The sequence below is a fragment of the Pyrgilauda ruficollis genome, unplaced genomic scaffold (assembly GCF_017590135.1).
Source record: "Pyrgilauda ruficollis isolate IOZ18807 unplaced genomic scaffold, ASM1759013v1 scaffold55, whole genome shotgun sequence".
NCBI lineage: Eukaryota > Metazoa > Chordata > Aves > Passeriformes > Passeridae > Pyrgilauda > Pyrgilauda ruficollis.
In genome coordinates this window covers 5,735,472-5,754,718 of record NW_024527155.1, presented here as the reverse complement: position 1 = coordinate 5,754,718, position 19,247 = coordinate 5,735,472, and the positions used below count along the sequence as shown (strand labels likewise).

At 53.0% G+C, this 19,247-nt stretch overlaps 1 protein-coding gene across 1 annotated transcript; it reads right to left on the bottom strand.

Annotated features, from left to right (window-relative positions):
* Positions 1 to 322: 322 nt before the first annotated feature.
* On the bottom strand, positions 323 to 18,385 carry IGF2 (insulin like growth factor 2). The gene is made up of 4 exons (XM_041481303.1): positions 17,876 to 18,385; positions 10,150 to 10,312; positions 3,268 to 3,434; positions 323 to 2,819 (listed from the first exon to the last, which is right to left on the bottom strand). The coding sequence occupies exons 1-4, from the start codon at positions 17,978 to 17,980 to the stop codon at positions 2,577 to 2,579; spliced, it is 678 nt and encodes a 225-aa protein (XP_041337237.1). The 5' UTR covers positions 17,981 to 18,385; the 3' UTR covers positions 323 to 2,576.
* Positions 18,386 to 19,247: the final 862 nt, after the last annotated feature.

Below are 19,247 nucleotides of genomic sequence, written 5' to 3'. Positions count from 1 at the left end.
AGATCTCACCAGGAATCACTGGACAGATGACTGGGGGCTTCGGGGGCACATCTGCCACAGGACTGAGGTTTCATGTTGTGTTTAAGAGTACCACACGCTCTCTTGCAGTTTTGAGCTCCAAAAGAGGAGCTGCAGTGCACCCTGCTCCTCCACAGGGAGTGGCTCTTGGCGTGGCCTTCTTCCCACCCAACTCTCACCCCAGGAGCAAAAATAAATGAAAAGTAAAAGTCAGGCTTCATATTCTGGATGGATATTTATTTGCTTAACAGGTTTTCTTTTTTTTTTCTTTTTTTTTTTTTAATTTTTTCTTTTTTGGTACAAAGCATCCAGGAAAGCTTTTACTTCTCTTTTTAAAAAATAAAAACTAAGTTTTTTTTAAAAAAAGACACATGAAAAGGAAAAAAAAAAAGTCAATTATTTGCAATTTCTCTGTTTTTATTCTGCCTTCCCACCCCACCCACTTCCCTTCCCTCCTCCCTAATTTGGACTGATTTTCATTCTTTTCCATATATATTTAATAAAATAAATAAAGGATTTTCTTTGTCGTGTATTGCAGTGCCATTTTTTTAAACAAAGGCTTCATGGCTCAACATTGCAAGGTAATAACAAACAAAAGGATTATACATTAAAATCCTCCCCCTCTCAAGACTCCCTTAGCCCTCCCCTCCAAACCACGAAATAGAGTACAATTCAAGTAGTCTTTTTTTTTTTATGTTTTAAATGTATGGATATATAAGACAAAGCAAGTACAGAACTGGTTAACAGAGTGTCCCCATTTTATTAGCAAGTGAGAGTATATTAGGGAGATGTAATTGATTCCCCCCCCTTTTACGGTTTCTAGACAGATAATATATATTATTTTAAACCCAACCTATTTTACAGCCCTCTGCCCACCTCTCCAACCCATCCGCTCACCAAGTCCCGAGCCTCGAGGCGGAGACTCGTCTTTCCCGATCCCGAGCAGCAGCCCCAGCCCTGCGGGGACAGGAGCGGCCCTTCCCGCTGCGCGGGGAGCAGGGCACCGAGGGACGCCAGGCTCCGGCCAGAAGGACGCAAAGGGCAAGAGAAGGAAAAGGACATGGCAGGGCGTGGAACTGCTGCTTCTGCAGGGGCTCGGTGTGAGGGCTGCCCGCCCGCCTGCTCGCTGGACCAGCGGCACTCCAGCAAGGACAGGGAAGAGCAAGATTCCCCTTGGCTCGGGAAGCCAAGCTCCAGGGGGGTCTGTGCAGAAGCAGGGCCTTGAGTTCTGACTGGCGACACCTTCACCGTTCAAAATAGTTTGTCTCCAGAACAGTTCCCTTTTAGTCTAAGTTGCGGTGGTTGTGTTGTTTTTGTTTTTTTTAAACAAAAAAAAGGATGCGTGTCGATGTATTCTGTGTGTGCGTGCATCTGTGTACATGAGTAACAGCCAACTAGCTCATATGGTCATGACCAAGCTATATTTCAGAAGAGAAAAGAAACACATTTATCACACTTTTCCTAAAACGAAAAGCTAAAATTTCAAGTTCAGTATTCGCTATCTTGTCCTTCCCTCCCCACCCTCCCTTGCTATTTCTGGGTTTTTTCCCTTCCAACTTACTTTAGCACCATAACACATTTTAAACATTACAATCCCTCTTCAGATACTACACAAAATGTCCCATAAAAATAGTGCTTTTTTGCCAAAAAAGTTATATAATATATTATATATATAAATCAACTAAATCCGTGGCAAATGTGCAATGCAGACGCCTCCTCCATTTAAAGTGAGCATCAGCTCACTTTTTTTCTTTTTTTCTTCTTTCCCCTTTCCTTTTCCTTCTCTCTTTCTTGCTTTCTCTCTCCTCTTCCTCCCTTTCTCCCGTCATCGGTGATTTCAAAAAAGGTGCAAGTCGATTTGGAATCTTGTAATGAAGCACACACACAAAAACGCAGATGGGGGCTCCTCGGAACTTCTTCTCAGTTACGTTTTTCTTTTAAAGGTGCAAAAGAAAGTTATAAAAATAAGAAAAATCAAAAGGAAAAAAAAAACCCAAAAAAAAAGAAGAAAAAAAGTGGGGTGGGAATGAGGCAAAAAATTTTCATCCCTCAATGTTTCTCCCCGTTCTACTGTTTTTTTCACTTTATTGTCAAGAAAGACACGGAATGGACGCTTCGAGAGAAAAAAAAGATTTAAAAAAAAGGATTTAACTTCGTATCCTTTTTTCCTCTTGCTCTTTCTTTTGTCTTCTGGCGTTGGCACCAGGGATGTCACGCAGCACCCAGCAGCAAAAAGTTCAAGTGCCAAACTGTCCCTTCACAAGTACAGGCTTGGAAATACCGGGGGCGCGGGGAAACGAAACAGGTGTGGGAAACGAAACAACCCTCCCCCCCACCCCAAAAGGAAGATGCCGTGGGAGCGGTGCTACTCGCCACCGCCGCCGCCATCCCCTCCTTGCTGTGTCAGTTGTTTGGTTGGGGCCGGAGCGGCGTGAGGGTGCCCCGCCGCCCCGCTCCTCGGCTCAGCGGCCCTGGGGACGGAGGGGCTTGGGGGTCGGGAATCGCCAGTCCTCCCGCCCTCCCCCAGGAGATCAAAAATCGAGACAGCTGGTCAGGGTTCATTTCTGGGGGCCAGCCGTTTCCGGGGAGGCTCGCGCCGCTGGGGGCCTCTGGCTGGGCAGGGAGATGAGGGGACGGTGCAGTGCCTTGGCTTCCTCGGCCGCTTGCAGCCCCTCCGCCTGCCACCGGTACCGGCGAGCCCGCAGGATGTTGGGCGCGTCCCGCTGCCGCCGCTGGGAGCTCTTCTTCTGCCACACGTCGTACTTGGAGTACTTGCCGTGCGAGGGCTTCTGGAAGCTCTCCTGCAAGGAGAGGGACAGCAATATTAGCCTCCACTCGAGCCTGCCCGCTCTCCAAATGGGGATTCCCTTCTTGGACCTCCATCCCTCCCATGGAAATATTGCCTCATCCCTGGAAACAGTCACAGAAAGGTTGGACAGGGCTCTGAGCAACCTGATCCAGTAGATGCTTATTGCAGGGTGGTTGCACTAGATGACCTTTAAAGGTCACTTCCAACCCAAACCGTGGTATGATTCTGTGACCCAGCCCACCTCTGGTTCCCCACCTTCCTAAGAGCTGACTTTTGGCAGGCTATTTGGCACGACTTGCCAATGGCAGCTGTCTCTCAAAAGCTCTGCAGAAACATAAGACCTTGCAGCTGGGGTTTGTTCTCTCCACCCACAGCCTTCCCATCTTTTCTCTCTCTGTTTATTTCAGAGGAGGGCCACCATCCCTGCACAGCCTCCTCACCTTGCTGAGTGCCGGCAGACCCGCCAGGGAGGTGGCAGAGAGGTCACGCTCCGACTTGACGGATTTGGCGCAGTACGTTTCCAGCAGAGCCAAGTCGCAGCTCCGAAAGCAGCACTCCTCCACGATCCCCCGGTTGATCCGCCGGTTATTTCGTCCCACCGGCCTACCTGCAACAGCAGAGACCCTGGCATTAGCCACCACCAACCTGGGTGGACCCTCTCCCCAATTCCTTGTCGGCATCCCTCCACCACCAGCCACCAGAGACTAGTGGGCTCCACATCCTTCAAACACAGCAGCGCTTCTCCCAGACCAGCTGACACGTGCCAACAAACCAGCCAAATCTCACGTTAAGACTTTCCCAGACAAATGCTACTGATGCCAACACATGCCTCCAGCAGCAGTTTAAAGGCACTTTAAATGATGGGGGTTTATCTCCCTCCCCTATCTCTGGCACGGGTGGCCTTCTCGGGCCCAGCTGAGGTGAGGAAGCCCAAGCCCAGCCTGATGCCAGCGCTGTGCCGATTACTGCGACTGTCTCCGATGTTGATCCTGGCAAGCGAATTTTATTAGAAAGAAGCCGCACAGCGTTGTGGCTGCCAACCTCCCTCTGCCGGATCAACACTCAGGCAGGTGAAGCAAACCAAGGCGGCTAAATTTTACCAGATGGGACAGCTCTGAGACAGCTGCAGAAAGAATACAGGCTCCCACACCTGCCAAGAATAGCTATTAAACTTGATCTTTTAATAAGGGTTCCTCTCCCATTTCTGCCTGCAGAAGGATGCAAAAGTCCATGTCTGGTGCAGCAATGACCAAGTGCATTTCATATCACTGCTTAATGACGGCCAAACTGCTCCAGAGGAAAAGCTTATGTCAGTTTTACCACGTTTCCTCCCTCTCAAAATAAAAGAGATGGGTAAAGTTGAATTTCTGATGCAAAGCAAATTTGCTTGGGAATTGTGCCTTCCAAAATGTAAACTGGCCCAAAACAAAAGGATTTTCTCCATGCTTTTGCACGTCGCATGTTATGCTCTTGTGCTGTTGTGGGGTTTGCAGCCAGGCTTCTGCACACTGCCACAAGCACCTCCTCCCAGGGCAAGGCACTCCGAGGGAGGGAAACAGAGGCCAGCAATAGTGGGGCTTGCAAACAGGATCTGGTACCACATCCCAGCCAGGAGATTTCTGGCAATTCAGGCGATTTCTGAGAGTGAGCAGTGTAAGAGCAATGCCTAGCACTGCTCACTATGGCATGCTGAGCCCTCACCTCCCAGGTGGCCTGCAGGAACACACACCACTGTCCACACTGGCCCTGTGCATGATCCACTTCCCCTGCACTCCTGATGAAGCAGGCACTCGGATCTTAAGCCTTGGCAAAGACCTAAGTCTACCTTACATGGAGCTGACCACTTTCCCTGGAGGGTATCCCACCCTGGATCCCCACCCAAAGTGCCTCCTTGCATACAGTGCTCTCTGCATACAATGTAACCCCACATGTCAGAAGCAGCCCCAGATGTGCAACACAGATGTGCACGTGGGATGCAGTTCTGCGCATTCAATGCAGCCCCACACGTGCAATGCAGACACTATTCAACACAATTCTCCACGCACAACAGAGCCCCCTGTGCACAACGCTGGCATGCAAAACACCACGAAAATGCCTCGCTGCTGCCTCTGTAATAGCCTGGCAGCAGGGCACCTGCTCTCTGTTAAAATCAGTTGTGTTCCCATAGGCCAGGAGCCCTCTGGTCCATGCTGGTGCATTTCCACCATGCTCAGAGGTCACACAAACAAACACAGCATCAGTGTGCTGGTTGATGAGGCAGCTGAGCCATACCATGAGACCTGCCTGTGTTAGTCATTTCAAATGCTTTCTTGTTCACACTTACTCCCCTTTTGCCACCACCTTCCTTTTCTTCATCTCTAGAAGAACTTCAGGCACAACCTTTAACCAGCCCCACAGGGAGATGACAAGGTTTGTTCTCCCTTGGCAAAGGTTCATTGAAGGGATCACTGTTAGGAGTTTAATTTTCTCTCTTGTGGTCAATAAATACTGGATTGGGCCCTCCCCTGAAAGATGTGTTGGGTGCCCACAGCTCAAGTGATGCCAGAGTAGGCAGCCTGGGTGGTGATGGCCAAAGGAGGCAGGGACAGGAGCCAGCTTAGGGCCAGCTGCATGTATTCTTCTCTGTGCATGCAATGCCCAGTGAGATACGTGGGAGAGGTGCACTCCAGCAACACCCTACACCACACATGGGCCCTGCTTAGGTCCTATCAATTCCAGTGCCCAACTGAATCCATGGCAGGCTGCTGAAGCATTAAGCTGCTCCACAAAGGCATCCTGATACGGGCAGAAGGAGAGTTCAGAAGGGAAAGAGAAAAAATTCAAGTCACCCCCTCTTGCTAGCACATTCCCTAAGGGCTACATTCACACTCCCGCTGAACAGAAGGTTGCACAAGTGATGACACACATGGTTTGAGGAGAAGTTGAGGTTTTCAAAGGTTACATATCTCCTCTCAAAAACAGAAGTTTCCCACTTGCAGTTATGTGATTGTTTGGAAAGAAGAGGGGAGGAGAAAAACAATGAGGAAAGCGGGACTACATTCTCCGCTGTGCCTTCAAGGGCAATTTCTGCTGTAGGTACGCAGGGGAAGATCACGTCTGCAAATGACCAGGTGTGCCACCACCAGGGTGAGCTCCCAGCAGGGACCACCACAGTGACACAGCCTCTTCCTCCCTGACTGCTGTCCCTGCCTGGCCGTCAGGTACACGTGTGGCCCCCAGCCCCAATGTGCTGCCCTTTCTCTCCTGCAAAAACCTGCTGCAAGCCGTTCCCCTTGCCGGCACCACTGCCAGCTCCACCGTGACTCTCCGATGGGGCACGTTTCCATTACATAATTGTCCGTACAGACCTTGCCAAATGCCACTACAATCCTCTGGGGGAGAGTTACTTTAGGAAAAAAAATAAGCAAACATAACAAACAGGGATTTAGTCTCAGAAAGTACCTGGAGACAACAGGACATTGCTGGCTAACAGCAATATTGCTGCTGACCTGGATTGGGAAGAGCGTTTGTTCTGTAACACAATTTACACAGGGACTAAAGGTTGAATTTCCTGGCTTTTGCCCATGGGTGGCATCTCTCTGTGCCGCCACTGCCAAACCCAGGGAGGGTTTTGCCGCTCTGTCCCTTGCCCGCAGGGGAGAACTGTGTGGGCAGCAGGCTGCGGCATCGCCGGGGCACGCGAGCCACTTCCCATCACAGCAACGACCTCCTCCTCCTGAGGAAATGTGCTTCCTCTCGGCCTTCAATGAATGGCTAGGCTCCCTTTCTCCCAAAACTGTGCTTCACTGAAACCTTCTACAGCACTGCTGAGGGGACAAGCCCTGAGATGCAAAGTCCTGTGACGCAAAGCCCGGCAGTGTGAAGCCCTCCAGCTGCCTGAGGTTATTCCTGCCTAGGTACAGGCTCTCCTGACAGGGCATCCCAGAAGTGGCACAAAGCCACTCTGGGAAAACCCAGAGGCCATGTACCTGCAGCTCAGCTATGCCACTGTGCCAGAGGAGGCACAGTGCCCACTGCCATGGGGAACAGGAGGGTCCCTTCCCTAGCATGAACGCCCCACTGCTCCTGGCTCCCCAGCCTCACCGGGGCCGAACGGATGCTGCGGGGAGGGGTGCACGGTGCTGGTGCCACCCTGGCTGGGTCCCCTCTCCTCCGGTCAATCAGGCGGTCAGCCGAGTGGAAGGGGACTTTGGGTGTAAACAGTCCCCGTGCCCCTGTCGCAGGAATGTTGGGAGCAACAAGGGGGCCTTTGTGCAGCACCAGGCCCCGTCCCAGTGCCCCCGGCCTGGCCCTCCCCCACCCCGGCACCGCACTTTCCCCCCTACTTTTTCCTAGTATTATTCGGAGGAGCGGCGGGTGCGCAAGAATGTGCCTCGTCAGCACAAGCGGCTGCAAAGAGCTAAATTCTTATCAGCTGTTGGAAAGGAGGAAACAGGAGCTGTTGTTTACAGAGAAGTCGGCCGCCTCTCCCCCTGCAGCCCCTTCTCCCTCCCTGCCAGCGCTGCATGACAGCAACTTCAGGGCTGAGGCTTCCTCTCGACCTGTCCTGCTTTTCACTTCAGGCTGGACTCAGCATCGCACCGTGGGCTGTGCCGCTGCCCCTGGGCGGCTGCTGGGGACCAGGGGACCAATCCTGCCACAGTGCCATGGCAGGAAGCCACCACCTTGACAGCAGCTGCAGTCAAGGCAAAAGACTTAAAAGTCACAGAGAGGAAGCATCAGCAGTGCAGAGCAAAGTGTGCTCAGATTCAGATCTAGCTTGCCCATGCATGCCTGGGATAGATACAGAGCTGGCATCACCATGTCCGCTTTGTCCCAAGGCTAGGTAACCTCAGTGCTGACGGTCCTGCCCCTGTTAGTGCAGCTCTTCTGCAGCCCCAGCTCTTGGAGGCAGCTTCAACATTCTCAGTCCCAAGCACCTGCCAGCCGTGGTGCCTCCCAGGACACCATCTGTGCATGCATCCCCCTTGCACTAATGCAAAGATCACTGTATTTCACAGCCAGCTTCACTAGCAATGTGCTCTCTTGCAAGAATGCAGAGCATGACAAGTTCTTAAATAATTGCTTTTCAAAAAAAGCAATAATGGATTTTCATACCATTTTTGGTTTTTTCAACATTACCAGCCTGTCCAACAGGCAGGCCCTCGGGTATACACAGGATGAGGCTCCCCAAGTCTTTTATTTCCTGTGTGAACAGCTGCTTTAGCACAGGCTGCTCATCAGGTCACACATCCCAAGCTGTGAGATGCTCAATGCAAACCCAGGCCCAGTTTTAAGATGTAAACCCACGATGGTGCAACACAACTGTGCCCTATTGCATCTACATGGTGACAACAGTGTAGTCATGTGGGTTTAGGAGTGAAGATGAACATGGTCAGAAATAGTCACTTATGAGCCCAACTGATGGAGGTAGAGAGGGAAAAATTAAGTGAAATGGGGATGTCCAAAACCTTAATCAAGCAGAGACGTTGCCCAAATGTCTTCAACCCTGCATGGCACAGGCTGGTCAGATCCTGAAAGGGTTAAAATATTGGGCTATGTTTCAACCCCAGTACCTGGGCTCACCAGAAATATTCAAAAAGGTAAAGACGGGAGAGGACAAAAAGAAATAAAGCAAAAACCCCCTTGCAAGCACCCGACTGGCCACTTGGCACCAAGAGACTTGTCTGCCTTCAAAAGTGTTTTTATTTTGGCCTGGGCAGCTGGGTTATTTGAGGTGAAAGGAGGTCAGTTTGACCTTAAAACAAAAGCCCCATTCCCTTTCATCCCCAGAGAGAGGGAGGAGGGAAGAGAAAGCAGGGAGGGAGACAGATGCTCCTCTACATATAGAGGGAGAGGAAGAGCTGTAAGAGCAGGAGAGGCACTTGCCTCCTTGCCATGCTGGTAAGGGAAGGGGAGATGAAGAGAGGAAGGGCAGCTGCCACACAAACCCTTGCTGCTTGGCTCCATCACAGCAAGGAAGTGCACCCAGAGCACCCCAAAAGCACTGCCTGCCCACAGCACCCAGGGAACCATGAGAAGATCCCACTGCTCAGCTGGGATGGGACAGGGGGATTGTCCCCAGAGGGCTGCAAAGCCAGCTGCAGCCCAACCACCTGCCCAAAACTGAACCTGAAGGCCCTTCCCAATGTGAACCCTGCTGTGGCTGGGCATGGGATCCCTGCACTTCTCTCTACCCAACATCAGCAGGCAGCAGGAGACAAGTCTAGTAAAGCATCCAGATTGGGAAGGGACATCCAGTTTGGAAAAGGACGTCCAAAGTCATTCCCTAACTTCACAGCACCCTGTTGTTCCAATCAGACTGGAACAAGAGGGAGGCTGGCTTTCAAATCTACTCCTCCAAAAAAACACCCTGTTTACTTGAAAGTGACTTTTTAATTCCTTTTCCCTAGGCAGAAACAAGACTGCCAAAAGCACCGTGTGCAGCTGGTATCTCCATTCTCTTTCTCTCCATTTGGCTTTGCATCTTTCCTGTAGTCTGTCACCCTGTGGCTCAGTCCTCAGTGGGGAGCAAGACACAGTGTCTTCCCACTCCCAAGCAGAGCAGGGCACCGAAACACCAAAACAAGATTATCACACTCGAGGCACCTTTGCCCACAGATTACTGAGCATCCATTGTCACTGGTTTACCCCTCATCCTCCCTGTTTACCAGCTAATCCATTGTACTACCAATGGTCCAAAGACCCAAAGCATCCTGATGGAAAGCCCGCTGCAGTCAGCTGGTCTGAAGCCATCTGCACGCTGCACACAACAACTGTGCCGCATTTTTTTCCATTAGCTGCCCTGCAAAGGGGTAAGACAACACTCTTCAGCAACAACTTCACCAGTGGTAGCTGGGAGGTCACAAACTTTGTCACAAAGTTTTGGGAGCAGCCTAGAATGTACTGCTATACCCAAGCAAAGCCTGCCTGGGAGGGGAGAGCGCTGAGCTTCCTGCCTGCTGTCAGGATGCAACGCTTAGGCAGCAAAGTTTCAGAATAAACCAGGACCTAAGCTCAGCAGAGCGCTGGCTGCAGACACCCTCGTTACTGTAATGATTGCCCTTATCACTGGTGAACCAGCCCCATATGGTTCCCCAGAGACATTCGACTTTCCCGAGCATCATATGCGGGACCCAGCTTTCCCATGGCACCAGACAGTCCCCAAAACCAGTGGATGCATGTCACCCTGAGCGTGTCCATTTCTTGCTCCTCTCCTGGCCTACTGCCATATACAGGGAAATCACTAAAAGCATCAGGCTGGGAAAGCCCACCTCTCTCTCCCGGCCTGGCTCTGCTGAGGCAAGGTGTGGTGTGGGGGCAGCCTCCTGCCCAGCACTTACTGAAGTAGAAGCCCCTGTCCCCGCAGACGAACTGCAGCGTGTCCACCAGCTCCCCGCCGCACAGGGTCTCCGCCGTGCCGTAGGCGGCGGCCGAGTCCAGCGCGTAGGCCAGGAAAGCCAGGAGCAGCAGCAGCATCCGCCTCGCCGCGCACATCCTCGGCACCTGGGGACAGAGGCACAGCGTTAGCACCGCGGACAGACCCCCCTCTGCCACCTCCCCCGGCCCGCGCCCCCCGCCCGCAGCACGCCGCCGAGGGGATGCCCAGCCGTGTCGGGATGCTGCTGCTGCTGCTGCTGCAGGGAAGGAGCGGCAGCGCTGCGACAGCCGCTGGGGTGAGGCCAGCTCCCTGCGCTCGGCCCGCCGGGCAGACAAGGTTTGCATTGAAGCCGGTTTTCCATTGGAAAATCCCGCTTCAGCCTACCTCTAAAAGGCTTTTATTTCCCCTGCTCTTTCAACAGTGTGATTTTTTCCCCCTTTCAAAAGGGAATTTATTCCATTTATTATCAGTATGTGGTTTTTTCCTCTTCTGATGACAGGTTTATGTGCCCCATCTGAAAACATGTCCGTGCAAAGTGAAAACAAGTGAAGCTTCAACCTGTCCTAGAGATGCTTTTGAGGAAAGCTGGGAAGAAGAACTTTTGTCCCAGGCATGTGGGAGAGATGAGGCTCAAGCAATCAAGGGGCTGATTGCACAAGCTGTGTTTGCTGACAAGAGTTGGGACTGAGAAGACATCCCTCAGGAATAATGTGATCCCATGGGAAACACACCTGAGGCATCACTAGGGAGGGTAAAGGCAGTGTCAGACAGTGCAGAGCATTAAAAAAAGAAACTCCCTGGATATTTGCTAACTAGCCCAAAGACTCGGCTCCAGCAAACAGCTTTACCTCTGTGTCAGCCTCTGCAGGTGTGAAGCAAGGGTGCTATCACCCCACTGGATGGGGAAAAACTCATGAATGGCTCAAGGCATTACAGACCCTCGGTGATGAGCCTCACAGTACACATACAGCCAAATAACACTGGGCTTTGACCAGACAGGTAAGTTCAAAATGAAGAGATGCACGTCAAAATAGCAGACGGTGGGTGGCACCTCCTAACCTCAAGCAGAGCATCCTCTCTCCTTGCTAATATTCAACCAAGACACTAGGTCTCACATCCAGCTTTCATCACTATAGCATCTGAGCAGCTCAAGAATAATATCACTTAATGAATATTACCTCACCCCCCCGGGATGCTCGGAGATGGAGCCGAAGCCCAGGATAGATTAAATGACTCGCCCAAGGTCACAGGGGAAGTCTGCAGCACAGCCAGGAAATTAGCCCAGGTCCCCCGAGGCCCCACTACGGTCCTGCCAGCAATAAAGACACCCTTGCTCCCGAATTTTTAGTAGCACGTAGCTCAAATTGTCACTGCTAGAAATGCATCATGCTTACAAGTCATGAGCTCCACTGAGCAGCGGGAGGACAGGGATCAGCAGCAGGAACAGCCAAAACAGAGGTTTCAAGGTCTGGATGGGCTGTGGGGGACATTCCTCCTACTTCAGTTTTGATGGCCATAGTATTTATTGTTCAGCCTGTGCTGGCAGAGATCAGCAAGACTGGCAGAAGCCCTCCAAAGCTGTGGACAAGAGAGGCAGCAGCCCTGGGAACAAACTGGTCTCAAATCAGCAAGTGATGGGACCAGGACCAGCTTTTCCAGTAGCAACGGTCCCTTCAGCACACTGCAGGGACTTTGTTCTGTATTACAGTAGGAGCAGAGGGATGACACCAGGCTCTGACACCATGCTGCCAAGCGGTAGTGTTTTACCACCAGCACCTTTTCACCTCATTTTTTTTTTTTAATCAAGCAGCCCACAGTTGTTTGTTGGGCCTCTCCAACATGAACGCAGCATCACTTTCACTGCTGGAGTCATGCCCCTGGTGCTGCATCATCAGGAGCCAGTTCTCCAGCTGACAACAGACCAACCACCCTGTTCCTGTGCCTTTTTCAGCCCTTTTTTTTACATGCAGATCCCAGTTGCTGGTGTCCCCAAGTCTCAGGTAGTGCCAGTGCTCATTGCCGGGGTGACGGATTTTCCACCAGCCAGTGTTGCCATCAAAGGCACTCATATGGGACGACTTCAGGATGCCCACATGATCCTGTGTCCCCAGTTAGGCTCGTGCTGGCTGTGGGCACTGTGGCTAATGAGCAGGCTGCATGCTGGCTGCCCCAAGCCAGAGCTAGATCCGACAGGAAGGGTGGCACAGGTGACAAACACCATTTTCCTTCACATTCGGTCTAAAGAAAAGGTGAGATGCTCTGAAGCAAGGGGAGAGCGAGATTTTGTCAGCAGGTGATATTTGATGCTGAGGAGACCTGATACCTTCTGTGGAAAAACACTTGTGCTCCTCAGAAAATACCCGCTCCTCCATAAGCTCACTGCAAGCCCCTGGCAGCCTTCCCTGCCTCCACTGCAAGCTCTTTCCAGGTGCCCACACACCCCACAACTCCAGCCAGGAAACGCCCCTGAAGCGGCAGGAACAGGGAGAGCCCCAGTGCTGCCATCCAGAGCACGGCTCACCACGGTGGAGGTGGGAAATGCAGCTAAGTCCACCTTTGCCCACGCACCAGCCACCGGCCCTTCCCTCTGCTGTCACCTTGGCGTCTCCCTGCTCCTTCCAGTAGCTGTGTCATGAGAAACCAGGCAGCAAAGCAAAGAGCATCTTTATTTACTACCCAGTGCTGCAGTTTCTCTCCACCTTGATGGAACCGCAACCCAACTCAACCCCGCAAACCCTTCCCTCTCCCTTTGGCCCTACTGACTCTGCAAATCAAAAGCCCCCAGACTTCACATAAAGGCTACAGAGGCTCCCAGGGTTCCATCACTGGTTCAACATGTCCCAGTAACCTTTCAATTGGTCCTTCCCTCCCTCACAAGCAAGGATGAGCAGACCCATGCAGGAAAGCTTGCACCCACCTTGCCATGGCTGCCAGAGCAGGTGCTGCTCACCCCAAAAGAGAGTGTCATGGCACAGCTGGGTACCCTGGGTACCTGCAGCCCACGACCTGGTTGGTGCAAGCACCATGCCAGCTGCACCGATGGCAGGAACTGAATGGCTGCTCAGCATGATGAGTCTAAGCCCTGTGAATACCTCCAAGACTTCATTCTCCACTGGAAACACGAGACAGCACAGCTTTCAGTTTCTAGTCCCAAGCATTAGGATAGGCATGGTCTCCTCAGCTGTTGAACAAGAGCAAATTCACACCAATGGTTTGAAGAACCTTCATATTTTATTAGAAAGCCTCTATTACATGAAATGGAACAGGAATAAGGCAGCACAAGGGAAGTGGGCCACTTCCCTAAAGGACAAGGTCCTGTCTCTGCTCGAAGAAAGGCTACAGCTACCACTGTCCCATTCTGGCCAAAGCAGGTTCAACCAGCCATTCTGACTGCTACTGCTCCTCGTGTGCCCAGGCAGAGCTCAAAGGCCTTAGGATGAAGTGGGATGGCAGCATGAGACGTGCCAGATGCCGAACAATCTGAGCACCAAAGTCCTCCTGAAGAGGGCTTGGACCCCACAGTGTGCAAGAGGGCGATGCAAGAGGAATTTCTTGGTTGCACAGGTGACCTGTACCATCCTGGGAATCACACCTGAAGCTCCTCTGAGTAACTCACATCTGAAGCAGCATGATCAGTGCAGAACAGGCTCAGACAAGGTATCAGCACAAACTGCTGGCCTCTCCCTCCCTGGAGAAGGTCTGCTTTGCTCTCCACCCTTCATGCCCCTCTCATGCTTTTCCTGGCATTCCCAGCACCGCACACAAAGCCAGGCTGCCACCGGAACCAGTTCAGCTGCAGGCTGCCATGTGCAGGATGTTCCTACCTTGGAACTCCTGTGTATTCCTGCCTTACGGCACAAGCCACTGCACCCACGGCCAGGGACCCCCAAACACTTCTTGGCAGTCCCCAGGCAGCAGAGAGGGCTCTCTCTGAGTGGCTGTGGCGTGCTGGGAGTGAGCCCGACGGCAAGTCTGCTGTGGAGTCACCCTCCCACCCGAGACTGTTAAAGGATTTTTTCAGGATCTGCTGCTGAATCAGCTGGATCGACAGTTTCTGTCCAGCTGCTGGGGAGTCGGGGGCCAAGAGGCCACAATGTGCTAAAAGGCCCAGTTGCCAAGTCTCAGAGTACAGCTCAGGCATCCCTTGCATCCAGGCTTGTGCTGAGCAAACCAAACCATGATGCCTCTTGGGCAACAAATATCTCCCCAAAAACAGAGACAAAACCTCCTGTCTGACCTAATTCCTTCTTCAGTCTGGCCTTCATTGCAATTTAATATGAACAGAACAACGTAGGAGGGAATTGACAGATGGCCCAGTCTGTAAAATTTGGATTTGGACAGCAAAAAGAAAAAGAAAAAAATCTTGCTTCTTTGTGGAGCAATGCAGTGTTTAAAAGGGAGCATGGCAAAAGAAAAGTCATCAGCCCAAACCCAGTGGCACATGTCAGAGGGGAAAAGCCCAGTTTACACATCCCAGCATCCCTCACACTCCACCCCTTCAAAAAAAAGAAAAAAAAAAGGGCAGACTGATGTTTTGCTGCTCTGATGATTGCCTGTGAGAGATGCTGAACATCTGCCTCTCTGCAATAGTCCTCTCCGTGGACAGCCCCAGGAGAGTGGGGAGCTGAGCCGGTTCTGAGCGTGGCAACCCCGAAGGAGCAGGATGTGGGCATGTGCCAACTCTCAAATGCCAAGTGAATGCCGCCCCTGCCCATGGGGCAACCCAACCTCACCCAGGGCACTGGGCCATGACGCCCCGAGGTGCCAAGGAGCAAAGGCATAATGAAAGCCAGTGTGAGAGGCAGGTGCCTTGGCAGCTGAAAACCACCCAGGAACCGCATCTTGGGCAGAGGCACCGGGATGAGGTGCCCAGCGGTACCTGAGGGCAGAGCAATCACCTCATGCTGTGCCACAGAAGAGCCTCTCCTTTCATCTAAAAGAGAAAGGAGATTTCCAGCCACCCACAGCTTGGAAGAAGCAAGCTTCAAAACACAAAACTTTTGACCACTGAGATGTCAGGCGAGTAAAAACTACTCAGGAGGACCAGGGGTTTTCCTGTTTATCTCAGGCTTGAAAAAAATAAAATACCTTCTGATTCTTGGCACCTGGCTTGCATGACATTCATATGGCTGAGGCTGGCAATACTACCGCTATTTTTAGCCCTCACTTTTCTTGTCTTCACTGCTCGTCCCCATCAGCAGCCCACTCCACCCCACACCAGAGGGGGGTCACCTTTCTGCCTTCCATCCCGTGAGCCCAGAGAGGCACCTGCCTCCTCTGCCTGTGGGACAGGGGCCGGGGCAGGCAGGGAAGCGCTGCCTGCACCCCATGTCCATACGTGCTGCAGGAGAACTACTGTGCCTGTGGAAAAATCAAGCTGAAAAAGGTGAATGGGGTATTCAGTACCATTTACTCACCCCACTGGGGAGTAAGAGTGTATTGCATAAATTTTGGTATGCAGCCCAGAAATATTTGATTTATTGTATTAAAAAAAAAAAAGAAGAAAAAAAAAAAGGAAATGCAATCTTGCTTAACTCTTCTAAAGACAGCTGGCAGGACCCAGGGAAGGGATTTAAGTCTGTTTTAGTAGCCTCACTTAACTCCTTTCTTTATTGTTCCTCTCTCCTTTCTGCATTCCCTTCCAAAACCTGGAGTATATCAGGGAAAGTTAACAGCAAGTTAAGCTGTTAAATCAGGAACTGTGGTGACTGGAGTCTACTGGCAAATGATATTCCCACAACACGTTGAACTTGCTTTATGTCTTGGCAGAGCAACTTTAACCCCTTCAGAGCCGGGCTGTAAGGCCAAGGCAGACTTCCTCCCCTGGTGCCCCCCACCTCTCCTGACCCCTCACACAACCATGCCGAGGGAGGCCGATATCGCTTTCCCTGCTAAGACACTCATCAGCTTTTAAAAGCAAAGACAATCCAAAGAAGGATCGGAGAGGTCAGCCCCAGGACACGAGCTGGGAGAGGGTGGGCCACTTACAGTGCTCGTATGCACTGCTGGAAACACACCAGCTCCTTGGTCCCTCTAAAAATAAGACCTCACCTGCTGTGTTTGCTTTATTTAAAAAAAGAAAAGTACAGAAACGCTTTTCTCTGGTGCTCTGTGAGACAAGCTGGGCTCGTGCTGAAGCCTATAGGAATCAAGGGGAAGACCCACACTGACAACTCTGGGTTGACTGGTCAGAGCAGCAGCCCTCCAGCCAGGCTGAAAAAAAGATCACCTGTCAGAAAGAGCGCTGGGACACACACGCAGACACATTTTGGCTCTCAAATTTCATGCAGCGGTGGGAGGGGACCTGCGGTGTCAAATCTTTTATCCCTTAATGAATTTTCACAGGAGCTGGGATAGCCCCTTTGAAAGGCTGAGTGAACTTGTGTGGGTGTCAACAACACGGAACAAGATTTACAGCTCTGACCCATTCACCCCCACCAAAATTGTCAAGTTGGGTCCAAAACAGCATAGTGGAAGTCAAATCAGAAGTGTCAGTCAGTTTTATACCTCCAGATGTCCTTAGCACAAAGTCATCCTTAACAAAACCCCACGACCCAGGCTCCTCAACTCCACTCTAAATCAAGGCAAGAGGAGGAATAAAAATCCCAACACGTTGAACCCTGCAAAGTAAAAGTAAAAGGAAAAAAAAAAAAAAGCCTCCCACATACACACACAATCTGACAATAAACAAACCCGAAGAAAAACATGCCTCAGTCTCCCAAACACATCCCAGCACTTGGAAGAAAACTACAGATTTTGTATAGGAAGCCTGGGTTGAAAGCAGAGGCTCTCCCGAGGTGTCTGTTTAAAACCACCCACACAAACCTTGTTTTTACACTTGATTGCTCCACACCACCCTAGCAAGACCTGGCGTATCAGCAACCCTGCTGAAGTACCCTTGGCTGGAGGGGAGGCAGCCACATCTGCTGGTACAGTTACGCTAAATCCGAGTTCCCTCATGTGCCCCAATTCCCTACTGCTCAACAGAGTGCTAAAACCATTCCAAGTTGCGCTCTTAAAACAATTACTGTAGGGAAAAGCAACTGGGAAGGAAGAAGAAGAAAAAAAAAAAATTAAAAAATCACAGAAAGTCGAAGGCTGCACGCCAACCATTAACTCTCACTCCATTTTGGCTTCGCTTTCTTGTTTTTCCTCTCTGTATTTTTATCCCTCCCGAGACCAAACACACCGCAGTGTTTTGCAGAAGAGAGTTTAATAATCTCCCCGGTCTCCGGAGCCGGAGAACCGCCGGTGCCCTCCCCGCGCGTCTCCCGCTCCCGCAGCCGCCCGGCGCGGAGGGAGCGCCGCGGGCAGCCGGGGCCCGCGCAGCCCTGCGTGACCTCGCATAGCCCCGGCCCGGCCCCCGCACGCCCGCGGCCGCCCTCCGCCGCTCCCCACGCGGGACCGCGCCCGCAGCATCCCCGGAGGCGGCATCCCCGGCGGCAGCATCCCCGGCGGCAGCATCCCCGGCGGCGGGCGGGACCCCCGGGGATACCCCGCGCACCCCACCGCAGCGGGGCCGCCCCGCCGGCCGCGGCTGGGCCGGCGCTCGGGGTCCCTCTAGTGACACGCGTGGGGACGGCGGGGCCGGCGCGGCTCGGGATGGCTCGGCGGTGCCCGGGCGGCACGGCGCGGCACGGCTCTGCCCGGCGAATCCCACCGTGCTCTGCCCGCGGAGCGGCGCTTACCTTGGCACTGCCGCTGCTGCTCTCAACTTCTTGCGGCGGCGGCGGGCCGGGGAGGAAGGCGGGCTGCCGGCAGCGCTCATCCGTGTGTGCCCCGGCGCTTGACATGCTGCTCTCCTGCCCTGGCAGCGATCGCGGCTTTGGCTTGCCTTCCCCGCGCCCTGGCACGTTCTCCTCGCCTTGCCTTTTTGGTATGTCAAGTCCCTGCTGGATTTTGTCTGAAGGATGTTATTTTGTTACGATCAGGTATTCTGTTATTCTAGAGAAAGAGCGAGCGAGCGCTTTCTTTTCCTCTCCTTTTCCTTTTTTCTTTTTTTTTTTTTTTTTTTTGGGTTGATTTTCCCCTTTTTTTTTTTTTTTTCCTTCCCTTCTCTTTCTCTCCTGCTTGGGCTGCCCCTTGGGTGGCTCTCGCTTTTGTGTTTACTGAGTGCGTCCCTCTGGTCGGGGCGAAGGGACCGGCTGCCTCGCTGCCCGCTGCTACCGGCTGCTGCCCCACGAGCGAGGAGACAAGCAGGGCGCTCCGGCTTTTATACCTTTTATACCCCCCCCAATGGGCATGCTCTCCCGGCGAGCACCAGCCCGGCCACGCAGCCAATAATGTTGCAGAGCGGTCTAACCCCCTCTCTTCCCTCCCTCCCTTCCTTTCTTCCCTCCTTCTCCCTCGTAACCCTCCGGAGTCCAGCTCGGGAGGGAAGAGGGGACAGAAAGTTTTTGCCGCACGGTTTCTTTGCGTGCTGCTACCCGGGATGGGAGCTTTACCCCTTCTGCCGGCCCCGGGTGGGCGGGGGGCTACGCGCATCCGCGGCCGCCCCGCAGGTGAGGGGAAAAGCTGTGGATCCGCACCCCGAGCCCCTGCCCAAAATACCGGGGGGCACCCCTTGAGTGCCTCTCGCTGCGAGGTGGCGAGCCCCGAGTCCCGGCGGGGTGGGAGAGCGGGGGTCGCCCAGTCCGTCCTCTCTCGGGTGCCCCTCTAGGTGCACACGGGCACAGGTGTCGGCGCCGGCCGCCGAACGGCTCGGAGGAGCTCCTCGGCCATGGCACGGGCACTCCCGGCCGGCCGCCGTGCCTGCCCCGCTGCGGGCAGCGAGCCCCCGCGGCCACCCCTGCGTGTCCCTGTGGACAACATGGACGCTGCCCCTCCGCACCCGGGTCTTGCACCTCGCAGAGCACCTTCCCGCCGCGGTTCCCGCTGGCTGGGTCGCCTCGGCTTCCCGCCGGCTCCTGCAGGCGAGCACTGCTGCCTCTAAGCCAAAGGGACTTTTCCCAGGCTTTGCCGTGCGTGTGCAGCAGCGCGGGCAGAACGCGCTCCCGCTGCTCCGCGCTGCACACCGGGCTGCATCGGCCGGCTCTCGCCAGCTCCCCAAGGTCTGCCTTC

Coding starts and splice junctions, on each gene's coding strand:
- IGF2 (XM_041481303.1), bottom strand. CDS start 17,980: ATGTCAAGCGCCGGGGCACACACGGATGAGCGCTGCCGGCAGCCCGCC. Junction 10,313..17,875: donor GCAGCAGCGGCAGTGCCAAG/GTAAGCGCCGCT, acceptor CTCTGTCCCCAG/GTGCCGAGGATGTGCGCGGC. Junction 2,820..3,267: donor GTCTGCCGGCACTCAGCAAG/GTGAGGAGGCTG, acceptor CTCTCCTTGCAG/GAGAGCTTCCAGAAGCCCTC.